This window comes from Canis lupus, chromosome 25 (assembly GCF_011100685.1).
Source record: "Canis lupus familiaris isolate Mischka breed German Shepherd chromosome 25, alternate assembly UU_Cfam_GSD_1.0, whole genome shotgun sequence".
NCBI lineage: Eukaryota > Metazoa > Chordata > Mammalia > Carnivora > Canidae > Canis > Canis lupus.
The window spans coordinates 5,373,485-5,388,942 of NC_049246.1; the positions used below are offsets into that span (position 1 = coordinate 5,373,485).

Below are 15,458 nucleotides of genomic sequence, written 5' to 3' on the forward strand. Positions count from 1 at the left end.
GTTATGAAACTAAAAATCAGCTACACAACGAAAACTAGAAAATTCACAAATACATGGAGTTAACATATTACTAAACCATCAACTTGTCAAAGATATCAAAAAAGAAAAAAAAATACCTTGAGACAAAAGAAAATGGAAATGTAACATACCAAAAAATTTTTTTAAATAAAAAAGTTTTTAAAAAAGAAATATAACATACCAAAATTTGTGGGATGCAGCCAAAGCAGATCTAAGTGGGAGGATCATAACAAGAAATGTTTACCTCAAGAAAGAAGAAAATTCTCAAATAGTCTAACTTTATATCTCAAGGTGTAAAAAAAAGCTGTAGAAAAAGAAGAATAAATGAAGCCCAAAGTCAGCAGAAAAAAAAAAGGAAATAATGATGATTAGAGTAGAAATAAATAAACAGAGACTAAAAAGATCAAAGAGAAGAAATGGAACTGAAAGCTGAAAAAAAAAACTGGTTCTTTGAAAAGATAAAGAAAATTGACAAACCTTTAGCTAGACTCATCAAGGGAAAAAGAGTACTCAAAATCACAAATGAAAGAAGGGCTCTTACAACTGATATCAAAGAAATACAAAGGATCATAGACTACTACAAATAATACTATGCCAATGAATTAGACAATCTGGAAAAAATGAGAAAAATTCCTCGAACATACAATCTAACAAGCCTGAATCCTACAGAAACAGAAAACCTGAATAGACTAATTACTAGTAAGAGACTGAATCAGTAATCAAAATCTACCAACAAACAAAAGTCTAGGACCAGATGGCTTCACTAAACATTAAAGAATTAGTACCTTTTCAAACTCTTCCAAAAATCAAAGAAGAGGGAGCTCTTCCAAACTCATTTTACTGAGGCCAGCATTTACGCTGATATTAAAACCAGACAAGAAGGCCACAAGAGAAGAAAATTATAGGCCAATATCCCTAATAAACATAGATGGAAGAATCCTCAACAAAATATTAGCAAACCAAATTCAACACATTAAAAGGATCATATACCATGATCAAGTGGGATTTATTCCAGGGATACAAGGATAGTTCCACATCTGCAAATCAGTTGATGTGATAAACCACGTTCACAAAAAGAAGTATAAAAATCATATGATCACCTCAATAGATGCAAAGAAAGCATTTGACAAAATTTAACATCAGATTTTTAAGATAGATTTTATTGCTTTTATTTGAGAGAGAGAGAGAGCGCAAGCAAACAGGAGCTGGGGTAGAGGGGGTAAGGGCAGAGGGAGAGGTAGACACTGGGATCATGACCTGAGCCCAAAGCAGACGCTTAACCAAAGGAGCCATCCAGGCACCACTTAACACCAATTTACTATAAAAACTCTCAACATAATGGGTACAGAGACCTCAACATAATAAAGGCCATATATGACAATCCATAGCTAACATTATCAGTAGCAATAAGCTGAAAGCTTTTCCTCTAAGATCACAAACGCGACAAGGATACCTACTCTAGCTACTTTTATTCATCACAGTATTAAAAGTCCTAGCGAGAATAAATATGCAAGAAAAAGAAATAAAAGGTATGTAAATTGTAAAGGAAGAAGAAAAACTGTCACTATCCTCAGATGACATATTATATATATTAAACCTTAAAGACTCCAACAAAAACCTGTTAGGATAAAGAAATTCAGTTAGCTGTGGTACAAAATCAGTATCTAGAAATCTGTTGCATTCCTATACACTAATCATACACAATCAGAAAGAGAATTTAAGAAAACAATCCCATTTACAATTGCATCAAAAAGAATAAAATACTTAAGAATTAATTTAACCAAGACCATAAAGAACTGTATATTGAGAGCAAAACATTAATGTAAAATAATGAAGAAACAAATAAATGGAAGATACTCCATGCTAAAAAATTAGAAGAATCAGTCAAAATGCCCACCCTACCCAAAGTAATCTACAGATTCAATGCAATCCTTATGAAAATTCCAATGGCACTTTTCACAGAAGTAAATAAATAATCCTAACATTTGTAGAGAACCACAAAGACCTCAAAGAACTACAGCAATGTTGAGAAAGAATGAAAAAGCTGGAGGCTCCATGCTCCCTGATTTCAAACTATATTACAAAGCTACAGTAATCCAAGAGTATGGAATTGGCATGAAAACAAACATACTGATCAATGGAACAGAATATAGAGCCCAAAATAAACGTATGCTTATATGGTTAATTTACAACAAAGGACTAAAAAATACACAAGGGAGATAGGATAGTCCCTTTAACAAATGATGTTGGGAAAACTGGACAGCCACATCCAAAAGAGTGACACTTGACCACTATGTTACAACATACACAAACATTAACTCAAAATAGATTAAAGACTTGAATGTAAGATCTGAAACTATAAAACTCCTAGAAGAAAACATACGTGGTAAACTCCCTGACATAGGTATCGGCAATGTTTTTTTTTTTTTTTTTAATCTGATACCAAAAGCAAAAGCAACAAAGCAGGACAAAATAAGACACTATCAAACTAAATCATTTCTACATAGCAAGGAAATCATCAACAAAATGAAAAGATAGCCTATTAAATGAGAGACAGTATTTGCAAATTATATATCCAATAAGGGACTAATATAAAAATACATATAAGGTACTCAATATAACTCAAAAGCAAAGGAAAATCCATTTTTTAAAAAGGCAGGTGATCTGAATAGACATTTTTCTGAAGAAGACATAAAGATGGCCACCAAATATGTAAGAAAATGCTCAACATCATTAATCATCAGGAAAAGGAAAATCAAAACCACAATGAGATATCACTTCATACCAGTCAGAACGGCTACTATCAAAAAGACAAGAAATAACATCTTGGTAAGGATGTGAGGGAAAAGAGCCGTTTGTACATTGTTGGTGTGAATATAAAGTGGTACAGCCAATATGGAAAACAGTACAGAAATCCCTCAAAAAATTAAAAATAGAACCACCATATGATCTAGCAATTCCATTTCTGAGAATTTATCCGAAAAAAACAAAAACACTAACTGGAAAAGATGAATGCATTCTCATGTTCATTGCAATATTATTTACAACCAGCAAGATATGGAAACAACCTAAGTGTCCATCAATGGATGAATGGTTAAAGAAACTGTGGTGTACAAACAAAATGGAATATTATTCAGCCATTAAAAAGAATGAAATCCTGTCATTTGTGACACTATAGATGGACCTCAAGGGCATTATGGTAAGTGAAGTAACTCAGAAAAAGATAAATATCATATGATCTCAAGATAGATATCATATGTGGAATCTTAAAAGAATCAAGCTCATAGATACAAAGAAGGAATAGGTTCTGGTTGCTGGGGCAGCAAGGGAGACATGGGTAAAGGGAGTCATATAGTAAAAAGAAAAGAAAAAAATTAACATACTGAAAATGGAAGTCTTGGTCATTCTCTTTAACCTGACTTACCAGTACTGTTTGCTTTGATAAATGGCCATTCTATCTCAGAACTTCAGACAGATAGCCAGGCATTATCTTTGGAAACCTGGCATACCATATGCCCCACATCCAATCTGTTACCATATACTTTCACTTTTACCTCCATACTATGTCTAAGTTCTCTTTCTCTTCAATCTCCACTGCCACCACACCTTCGTGCTATGCAATAGCATCACTTACCTAGAGAGCAATAGCCTCCAACTGGTTTATCCAGGTTTCCTTAATGCCCCCTTTACTCTATTCCCTCATTATACCCAAAATACTCTTGTAAAATTGTAAGCCAGATTATGATACTTATAGCAGATCAAATTATGAACACTTTCTTTAAAAATATCCATGTCCTAACTCTCATAACATATGCCTGTTACCTTACTTTAGCAAGAAGGACATCAAGTGGGAGGGTTTTGCCGAACGAAGACTATTCCTGGATTATCCAGGTGGGCTCAATCTAAGAAGTCCTTAGAGTAAAGAAACCTTTCCTAGCTGTGCTCAGAGGAGAATGTAAATACAGAATAACAGTCTGAAAGATGCATTGTTCCAGGTTATAAAGATGCAGGAAAGAGGAAGAATGCCATAAGCCAAGGGATATGGTGGTCTCTAGAAGCTGAAAGGCAAGGAAAATGGATTTTCCTCAAGAGTTTCCAGAAACCCACACAGTGTTGTTAAAGCCTTGATTTTAGCCTGGCCAAATCCATATTACACTTGTAATTAAAACTGTAAGATAATACATTTGTGTTGTTTTAGGCCAGTAAGTCTGTGGTATTTTGTAATCGCAGCCATAGAGCATTAATACAAGATTCCTCTATTTATTTTAAAAACCCAATCCTTAGTTTTCAAGCCCTACATAAACCCACTGAATTCATCTTTTTGTTCCCCGTTTAAATGTCTCTTCTATGAAAAGTCATTCCTAACACCAAATTAAGTCTCTTCTTCTGTAGTTTCTCATAATAGTTTAATTTTATTCTCAGAATGCAGTATAACTTGCAATTATATGTTTATGTGTGTGGTTTAAATGTATCTACCTTGCTAGAGTGTTATTTCATAAGGACAGAGACTTTTCATTCACTATTGCATATTCCCAGCACTTAGGATGTAACAGGAAACCATTCATTTAATTCAACAAATATATAATGTAAGAATCATAAAGTAAATTTAACAAAAGGTTAAACTGCAGGATGGAAGAAAAAGAAAGAGGAGAGGAAGCTTTTGTTAGTACCTTTACTAATACTGAAAACAGACATTTATTTAAAAAAATTGACATTTTTAAGAAATATTTGCTAGGAATACTCAGGCATGATTATTATCTGTAAATTAATGAAATCTATATTATGCAACATCGGTCTCAAATAATAATTATATAAATATTATAATGACAGTGTTTTAGAGTACTTATAAATTATAATGCATCCACATAATGGATTACAAAGGATACATTAAAAATGATCTCAACAGTGAGGGAAAATAACAGATTTATAATATTGAAAATCTTTGATATGAATGTAACAATTTACTTAATAAATATTAACTTTATTTCTAAACATACATTAAATAAAAACTGAGTAGTAAAAATATTTCCATATAAATTATTGGCATAACTTTAATTTTTTCCTTAGGATACAATTCTAAAAGTAAAATTATTAGCTTAAGAGTTAAATATTTTACACTATATAAATATCATAGCTTATAATTATATGTGTACTTTAGTACATATTTTTGCATTCTAACCCTTCAGAATTTTATCCAATTTGCAAATCATGGTACATATATATATATATATATATATATTTAAAAAGGGTTAAGACTCTATGAAAACTGAGGTGTACACTTGTTTATCATCTTTTATCAGAGATTAAAAAAAGAGAGAGAGGCTAGAGAGCTAGTTCAGAATTTTTACAAGGCTCAATAATGAGCTGAAAGAAAAAAGTGAAGTGTGAAGATGAAGAGTAGTCCAAATCAGCGCTTTTCAAATTAATTGTGAAAATTTACCTTTTTTTCAATCTGTCACTGACTGACATTCTGAAAATGAATTAAAATAATTTTGAAAATTAAGTACACAAAATAAAAGCAGAGCTGTTTTTATTATTTGACTCCATAAACAAAAAATAAAATTCAATTTAACCAGAATAAAGATAACAATGGGAAAAAGAAAATAATTATAAAACTGTTCATGTTGTTCACTGAAAGTGTGTGTACAGGTGACCAATATATACAAATGTTGTTATTATGTGACTTTTTCCCATTACATGTCACAAACAAACAAAAAGTTTAAGCAAAAGAGTGATTCTCCAAATGAGATGCGTATATAAATGTTTTATATCAACACTGGTAATATAAATATTTAAAGTTGATAATATGACAGTGGCAGCTTTTTGCTTATTAACTTATCTAATCCAAGTTGAACTGCCAATAATGTCACTCATGGGAATAACATAAAGTTAACCTACTTTTGTTTTATTTTAATATCATGCGGAGTAGAGAAAGCAGTGTCGGGACGCCTGGGTGGCTCAGTGGTTAAACATCTGCCTTCAGCTCAGGGCATGATCCTCAAGTGCCGGGATTGAGTCCCACATCTGGCTCCCTGCTTGGAGCCTGCTTCTCCCTCTCCCTATGTCTCTGACACACTCTCTCTCTCTCTCTCATGAATAAATAAATAAAAATCTTTAACTAAAAAAAAGAAAAAGAAAGCAGTATCACAGGAGTATGTTAATAGAATGAAAATCAGAGAGCTCAGAATATTCATTGTAAAGCTTTAACCAAAATGAAACTAGAAATGCTTTATCTTCAAAATGTACTCTCAATGCTCATCAACGCCCAGCTCCAGGAACTTATCTTATATTGTTATAATCAAATATAAATTATATTTCAATGAAAGCAATGGATTCCAGTTCCATGAATCTTTTATGTATGAATCTTCTTTTGGTAGAAAATTAAACACAAAACATTCTATCAAATACATAAAATATCAGGAGATAAATTTTCAACAGTAAGCAAAATCAATCATCCTTAAAAATCCAGATACTCTCTTGATAATATTAAATAATAATTAAGGAACAAAAAATGTCATAGATACCATAAACTTCCAAGATTCTTTTTGTCCTTTGATCGCTTCTGCTAACTCAAAAAAAAAACATGTTGCAATCATTCCCCATTTTTAAGTACTTAATTCATTAAAGATATTTTACATGTCTGACAAAGAAGCCAGTTCTACTAGTCTTTAAAGAGTGGAATCAAATTGGTTTCTTATCCTGTAAAAACACCAAGAATTGACTTTCTAGTTTCAACATCATCAACAGGACTTTTCTTTGCAATGTACCATAGCATACAGTAACAAGGACTTATGATCAGCTTACATATTATCACATAGTAAAGAAAATAGCAAATTCACCACATCAGTCTTAAAGTAATTCAAAACTTTATTAGCCACTAAGAACACTGTACAGTTCAGCTAATATTGTTTTCACAAGAAAATATCCTTGATAAAGAAAGCAGTGCATTGATAGTCTGACATAGGCTCCTTGATCTGGGTAACTATTCTACAATATTCTCCTGCCACGACGGCTAAACCTTTGGAACATCTTTTAAACAAAACGAACTCCAGACTTTTAATCTAACTTCTTAGTTCACAGCTGGATGTTAGTAAGCAATAAAGCTGAAAAGAAAGGATTTTTCCTTTATTTCATCATGATGTTCAAAGGTTGCACATTTGTTTTTTAAAAAAAGTCTGTGCATTCATCAAGTCGCAAAAAAAAAAAGGATTTCACTGCTTTATTTGTTCTATAAGTTAGTCTTCCATATCATTAGCCAATATATGGAAAACACTGAACTATGGTATCATCTGGAGCTCAGGGTTCTCTTTAAACTCACTCAAGTTATTGGCAGAATTAAGTTGTTTGTTGTTGCAGGCTAATGCCCCCCACTTGCTTGTTGACTGTCAGCCAGGTAGTGATCTCAAGTTCCTACAAGTTGATCTCAGATCTTTGAACTCCTGTCACCTTCATCTCAGCAATAAAGGACTTTCTTCTAGTCAAGTCACTTTTACACTCTCAGTCTCTCTGGCTTCCTTTTCTGTAATCAAGCCAGAGAAAACTTCTCTGCCTTTATCAGGCTTATGTAATTGGGTCCGGACTATATGGATCATCACTTTCTCTTAAAAGCAATTGTGCTATGAAATACAACACAGTCACTGGATCAAAATCTATGCTATTCATTGTCCCAGGACTCATCCAGGGTATATACCCAGGAAAATCTGGGGTGGGGCAGGCAAGGGGGAAGTACAGAATTCGGCCCACTATAATCCTGTTCTGCAGAGAGCAATCCCATGTTACCTTTATCCAGAGACATCATATCAGTTATTTTATTTTTTCTGGCTCCTTTAAAAAAATCTTCCATTTTTTTCCCTCATTACATTCACTATTTCTTTTAGATTGAAAAATACCTTCAAGGTACTTACAAAAGCCATTTAAATGTTCTTATCTGCTGATACTGCTATTGGAGTCTGTTTCTACTGAATGATTTTCCCCCTTGCTTATATATTTCATTTTCCTGCTTCTTTACATGTTTAATAATTTTTATTGAATGCATAACACGGAATTTTATGTTGTTTGGTGAAGAATTTTTTTGTATTCCTTTAAAAAGAGGTAGAACTTTGCTCTGACAGTAAATTAAGTGATCTACAGATCAATTTGATGTTTTCAAGACTTGTTTTTAAGCTTTTTTTTCTTGTGAGTCTAGAGTAGCTTTTACTCTAGGGCTGATTTAGTTCTGCTACTAAGGTGTGACTCTTCTGCAATCTCTAGCGAATGCTATCACTGAATATTCTTATATATAATTAAATATTCTTAAATTTGCAAATGATACTTAAAGAAATGTAATTAAATATAAATATAAAAACTATATTTTGCTCTGAACAGCCAAATATAAAAACAACGTATCTCCATGAAACCTGAGGTATATACTTGTTTATAAACAATTACATTATGGATATTTATTGTATAACAATTAATGAAATACAAATGCCCAAACAGGTCAGGAGATGAGGTCAATATTACCTTTGTAAAATGAGTGGGCAAAGCTCTGCTCAGGAATTAACTTGGCAAGGAATCCATGGTTCAAACTTGGATGAGGGATAGATGGTATGACCACAACTGTAGAGAAAATCATGGAATCAAATTTGAGCCAGCATGTAACAACCTGCAACATGGTCCACTGGAGATCCATGACAACTCTATATTACTGCAACATGCAAACAGTACTAGCAATAAAGACTCATCTCTGGAGGAAGGAAAGAGGTTATGTATTAAGAGAAAGGAAAAATCATACACCTGTTAAATAGAGTAATTTTAGCAACATACAGAAAGACACACACACACACACAAAATCAGAACTGGAAGGCTGACTAAAATATTACTTGTTTTATACATCTAAAGCTGACATGAATGCATTTAAAATGAAGAAAGAGTTAATTAACATAATAGAGTCTTAGTGTTTTAAATGGTCAAAAGACATAAACTGGAATGGTAGGATAATGTTTAGTTTGAAGAATAAAGTTAAAAGTATACTACAAAGAAATAATATCATGTTTATGTGTTCATGCAACAATAAAGTATTATATCTAAAACATAATTCACATTTCCACAACAGCAAGGTAAAGGAGATATGATATGCTCAGGGAAAACAAGATACAGAGATTTGACCACTAATTTCTACTCACTTTTTTAAATGTCCATTTTATTTATATATCATATGCATTTATTTAGGTAAGACAATTTCAACTACAGATTAATCCATTGGTACATGAAATAACCACTAGGTTACCAAGGATACATTGCAAACAACCAAGAAATAACCTTGATATAAACACATGGCAGGAAATGCAACTGACAGAAAGCATCCCAAGATGTTAAAATATTAGTTGCCAGAAAATGTGTTTATCATTTTCAAGCGAAGTAGGCAAAGCTGATGATGCAAGAACTCCCACAACATGAGCTTCTTCTCTAAATAAGATAAAAAAATATGATCCAAGATGGTTCATTGTTGTCTGTACGTCTCTGAGTTTAGTTGAAGCAACTTTAGTATAAAGTTTAGAATGTATGTTTGTTTATTTGAATCTCTGACAGAATATTTAGATATTTAAATAATTATACACAGCAAGGAGAAAGAGAATAAGCCAGCAAGAAAGAAGCTATCTTTGAACTTGGCTATAAAGATTTATATTTAGGCTTATTCTTGGTTTTGAACTACTCTCTAAGAATCTTCTACTTTCATGTTCATAAAATTTAAAAAATAATACATTTAAAACACAAGTTATTTGCATATTAAATAGTAAATGATTTGCATTAACAGATGGAACATTAAAACTAAAACTGCACTGATAAAAAGAGAATATAGCAAATATCATAGAAATTAACACATTTTTGTGGAATTGAGGAATATTAAATTGGTATTTATATACCACCTACTTATAAATATGTGAGGTGATTATGAGTAGGATTAGTTTAAAACTGGATGTAAAAATGAAATAAAGAGGAGATAAATGATAAGAATTCAAATAATTAAAAAAAAATAGTACCTGTACTTGTTGGTGAATTTATTTCTTGTCTGATGTTTCTACCTGGTTGGCTTCCAGTTCTTGCTGTCTCTCGCTGGGGTTCTAATATGTCACGATACTTGGAAACCATCAGAACCGAAATGAAGTAAACAACAGCTAGAGCTAAGAACTGTGCCTGCTTGCTATCATCCTGCATAAAATGAAAAGGAGGTTCTGACATTCAAATTTTTAAAGTTATCGGGGTACAAGAAACTATTTTATTTTTTTATGGAGGCAAAATATGGCATTTAACTTTAATTAAAACTTCTCAGTATACATGTTATTTAATTAGAATCATTTAAGTATAAATACAAAGCTCTAAGAATATATCACCTAAGTTATAGGTTGAAATTTAATTTAAAAAATGAGAATGTTAAAATTTTGCTGAATATGCCACAAAATTTTATTCTTTGTCTTTTTCACCATTACTGTTCATTTCTTCCATAACAACAGAGTATGTATATTATAAAATATACAGACAGCAAAAGGCTGAAAGAATAATATCTGCATAAAAATCAATAGTTCCAAATGTTATAACCAAAAAATTAATAGAATAAAACTATAATTGAGCTACATTACAATTCTAACATATTACTAACTCAGGAGACTATATGAGTACAAATAGGGGAAACATAAACAATGAGGGAACAGAAAATGTGAACTTTATATTAGCTCAGTATGAGCTAGAAGTGTGATATTGCAGCTTAAGAAAAACTAATGCAATCTGTGACTACATAAATAGTTAAAAATGAGTAGCAGTCCCACTATTCTACACTCGAAAAATGACCTCTAAAATACTGCCAATATTGAGGCTCTGAATTTCAAAAGCTCAAGGACAATATGGGAGCTTTTCCAGTGCAACAAATTGGTAAAAAGTATGAAAACAACTGGTGAAGTTAGGATATAGAGAGAATAGTTTTCAAAAAGCATACTGCAAGGGTGCCTTGGTGGCTCAGCTGGTTGACCATCTGACTCTGAATTTTGATTCTTAATTTTGGCTCAGGTCATAGAGCCCCACATCAGGCTCTGCCCTCATAGGGAAGATGGTTTTAGATTCTCTCTCTCTCCCTTTGCCCTTCCCCCCATGCCTCCCTTCTCTAAAAAGTAAATTTTTTAAAAAAGCAGACTGTAGTAGAAAAGACAACTCTGTAATTATGTTTTGTAAAATATAAAGAGCTGCATGTAACCTTGAAAGCCTAAATAACTATATTATAGGGAAAAAACTGATAAGGAAGCAAATTTATAACCTCCAATACCACTTTCACATTAGACCATACTTGAAGGAATTAAATGTAAATGGTTTATAAAGCCCTTTTTCTAAGCTAGGTAAAAGTAACACTTCATAGGAAACTGCAAGTAATTATTGTGGCCCACAAATAACAGATAAAAAATACTATGATATGAATAAGGAAAGCAAACATGAATCAAAGTCTAGCAACTCCATTAAAGGCACCTATTTTTTACTTCATTTAAGCACAATGTAAACAAGATTTAGTATTTATATGCATTTGTCAGAAAAGAGAGCAAACGAGATATTTACTAATAATTTAATACTACCAAATGGAATTAGTACAGCTAATACAGAAAAATACTGAAATAGACCAAATCTATTCTGAAATATCATAAATTTAGTATGTCATACTCTGAGGGTGATAGCTTTTCTAGAAATATAGTTTCTTATAAAGTGTTTGTAATGCATACTCTGAATTATAATGCTGATGGAATAAATATATGGAGAAGGAAAAAATCAAATAAAGTTATTATAAAGGAAAATGAAGTGCAATCATATCAACAAAGATATTGACCAGGAATGAATTCAGACACAGCTCAAGCTGTAATATTCTGTAACACTTATATTTCCACCACTGGAAACTCAGTGCCAGGCAATTAAAAAGCATGTGTGGAATGAACCTATGTCAACTACAAAGTTGCAGAGTTGCAAACAACAGATACTGTGAAGTGTTGTTCTAGCCAGCTAAAATCTCTCGAAAGTATGGCATGAAAACAGTTGCCTTTTCTTTTCAAATCCAGATCAGCAAACCAATTGTGCTGCTTATTCCTAGTTCTGTCTTTAAAAATGAAGCACAACATACATAGAGGCTAAACAGCTGGAGAACTAAATTTGTATACAAATTAATTTGTCTTGCCTACATATTTTATTATTATGAAGACAAACTCTTATGTTTCCCCCATCTACTTAAGATATGAGTTCCTCCACTATTCAATTTTGAATCGATAATAATATAATTAATTCTGAAATCCTTTAAAAACTTTAATGCTTCAACCAGGATGTTAAAAAAACTTTTAAATTCAACTTTCAAGGATTAAAATTACTTCAGTTTATATTATTTCATATAGAAGGAACCTAATATAGAAGCATAATGAATCTGCTTTCACATTTTGGTTTACTGGGGAACACTGAAAACAATGTTCATTTTTAAAGTTTAATTTTTTTAATTTTTTAAGATTTTATTTATTTATTCATGAGAGACAGAGAGAGAGGCAGAGACATAGGCAGAAGGAGAAGCAGACTCCCCACAGGAAGCCTGATGTGGGACTCAATCCAGGGACCCTAGGATCACACCCTGAACTGAAGGCAGATGCTCAACCACTGAGCCACCCAGGCACCCTTCAATTTTTTTTATTCTTACCACATAGCAAATTTTGTCACACAATGCTTTACAGAGATTTAAACAGTTCATGTGAATTTAAATCAGCAATGTCTTCATAATAGAAAATAAACAAGATATGTATATATATTACATATTATATGCATATATGTATAATGTACATATACTTTTCCTTAAAAACTTAATTTTTTGTTTCATTTATTTGTGAAATTAAGGCAACTAAAAATAATTACTGATTCACAAAAATTTCAAAAGTCAAGTAAAATTCTTGGCATGATATCTACAATTGACTTTAAAATATATCAACTGTCAAATACTTCCAAGAGGAGTGCACCTTTTGTGATGAGCACCAGCTGATGTATGGAAGTGATGAATCACTATACTGTACACCTAAAACTAATGTTACACTGTATACAAACTGAAATTTAAATAAAAACTTAAAAAAAAACAAATAAAAGTGAAAAAAAAAAGTGTGCCTTACAATCTATGAAATATGATGATGAAAGAGAATGCGGGCAGCGGGTGACTCAGCGGTTTAGCGCGACCTTCAGCCCAGGGCATGATCCTGGAGACCCTGGATTGAGCCCCGCGTTGGGCTCTCTGCATGGAGCCTGCTTCTCCCTCTGCCTGTGTCTCTGCCTCTCTCTCTCTCTCTCTCTCTCTGCCTCTCATGGATAAACAAAACAAAAAAAAGAAAAAAAGAAAAAAGAAAAAGAGAATGCTTTGGGGAGCTCTTTAGGGTTCTGACCAATTCGTGCTACCTGGATAATCTTAATGTTTCTGAATCTCAAATTTCTCTTACCCTAAAATGGAAGTTTATGATAATATACATTAAGTGTCTGAAACCCATTATAAACTCAACAAACACAAGTTTTATTACTTTAATGATGTTTGGAAGGTACATCTGGGAACACTAAATTCCCATCCTTCAGGAACAAAGCTAGGCACCACCATTGTTGGGTTATCCAACATATTTAACGTCTAGGAGTCTTAGAAAAAATTATCCTAATCTACCATAAAAACCTAATGCAGAATTTCCTAACAATTTAAATACAATGTTACACTTAATTAACATAAACCCATTCTATCTTAAGTCTGTCTGTGCTTCTTGGAGATGAGGTATGCTCTGTGTTTTAATCATTCTTCATTTAAAAAACATTCTTTCCATACCACATTTTTTCAGGATGAATTTCAAGTCTCATTTTTAAATGATTAATCTGTTAGTAATTTTTTTTCTTCAAGTCTGGATTAGAGTCCAGATTATTATAAGACTGTTAAATCATGGTTTTTATAGTATAGTACATTTTATCTCCATATTAAAAATTATTTTATTATTTATTAATTGCAAAGAAAAATGGTTTTTTTACAGAACATCTGAAAACATAAAAAAGTATAAAAGACTGTTTACCTAGAGATAATCATTAGTAACACTTAGTATGTTTTTTGATTTTTTTGAAGGTGCACATGTACATGTGCATACACTCACATAAAAATGCAGTACTTATGTAATATAAATACTCTGTGTACTGTTGCTTTACCTTAAAATATATCATGATCACTTTTCTATGTCACTAAATTTCCCTCAAAAATATGACTTTATATGGCTGCACACTATCCCACTGAATGAATATACTGTGGTCCATTAAGCTGAAACTGTTAGATATTTGTAATGTTGCCCATTTTCTTGTAGGCATCTTTGATGAGTACATGAAGTCACATAACTTCTAGGTAAAACCACCGGGTCACAGGGCATCAATATTTGTAAGAGTTTTGACACATTATGAAAAAGAACTATCAGAAAGTTTATCCAATTTAAATGTCTACCGGTGATATATGACAGAGCATGTTTCAATACACCCTTGCAATGTTAGGGACTATTATTTAAAATTTTTTATTTATCTAATAATAAATATATCTCACCATTATTTTTCTACATTCCTTGACTACTGGTGATACTGACTTCATCATATATTTGTTACCTTATCTTTTATATTTTCTGTCCACTGTCTACTTTTTGTTTGTATGTTTATAATTTTTCTAATAATTTGTAAGAACTGATACATATTAAAGAGAGTGACAATTTTTCTGTCACATATTCTTACCATGCTTTATTATGCTGTGTCACTCAAGTATGTTTTAACCACTTTCTAAAGTACAAAGTACTTAGCCAACTAATTGTTAAATATAAATTTAAAATATAGACTTTCTTACTCTTGATCTCAGAGTTAAAGAGTTCAAGCCCCACACTGGGTGTGGAGCCTATTTAAAACAAATAAATACTTAAATTTTCTTTTGTGTTTCTTAAATCATCAATTAAAATAAGACAAACAGAATCCAAAGTGGCCGGAAAATAATAACTATGTTAAAGAGTACTGTCATTATTGGATCTGCTGTGAAACACAGATGTTTCTATGTGATTTGTGAAAAGGCTGACCTTATCTTTACTCAACTTCAGTAAGTAATCATATAACTGGGGTATTTCAAGAAACCATCTCCACAAGCTATTTTTTCCTTAAGCTTTACAATGCTACTTTTGTAACTCAAATTCTCATAAATACCTATTACTTTAAAAATGTAGATTTTCTTTCAAAAGTAATTGCTGCCCCTCAAAAAAGTAATTGCCAGTAACTCCTTACTGAATTAATTTCTTTTATTCATAGTACAAGGAACATTGATAATAAAATAGTAAATACCTAGGGATGAAGTAAGGAATACAAAAGAGAAAAGCAGGTGATTCAACACAAAGTGAATCATAATTTTTCAAGGTTAT

General features: G+C 32.0%; 1 protein-coding gene across 13 annotated transcripts in view; it reads right to left on the minus strand.

Annotated features, from left to right (window-relative positions):
* Nucleotides 1–15,458, minus strand: part of NBEA (neurobeachin) — a 674,010-nt gene that overhangs the window by 446,579 nt on the left and 211,973 nt on the right. For all 13 annotated transcript variants that reach the window (XM_038573291.1, XM_038573292.1, XM_038573296.1 and 10 more), the window contains 2 exons: nt 10,041–10,209; nt 8,521–8,616 (listed from right to left, as the gene is read on the minus strand). In XM_038573291.1, coding sequence (XP_038429219.1) covers nt 8,521–8,616; nt 10,041–10,209 — 265 coding nt within the window. The remainder of the gene's footprint in view (nt 1–8,520; nt 8,617–10,040; nt 10,210–15,458) is intronic.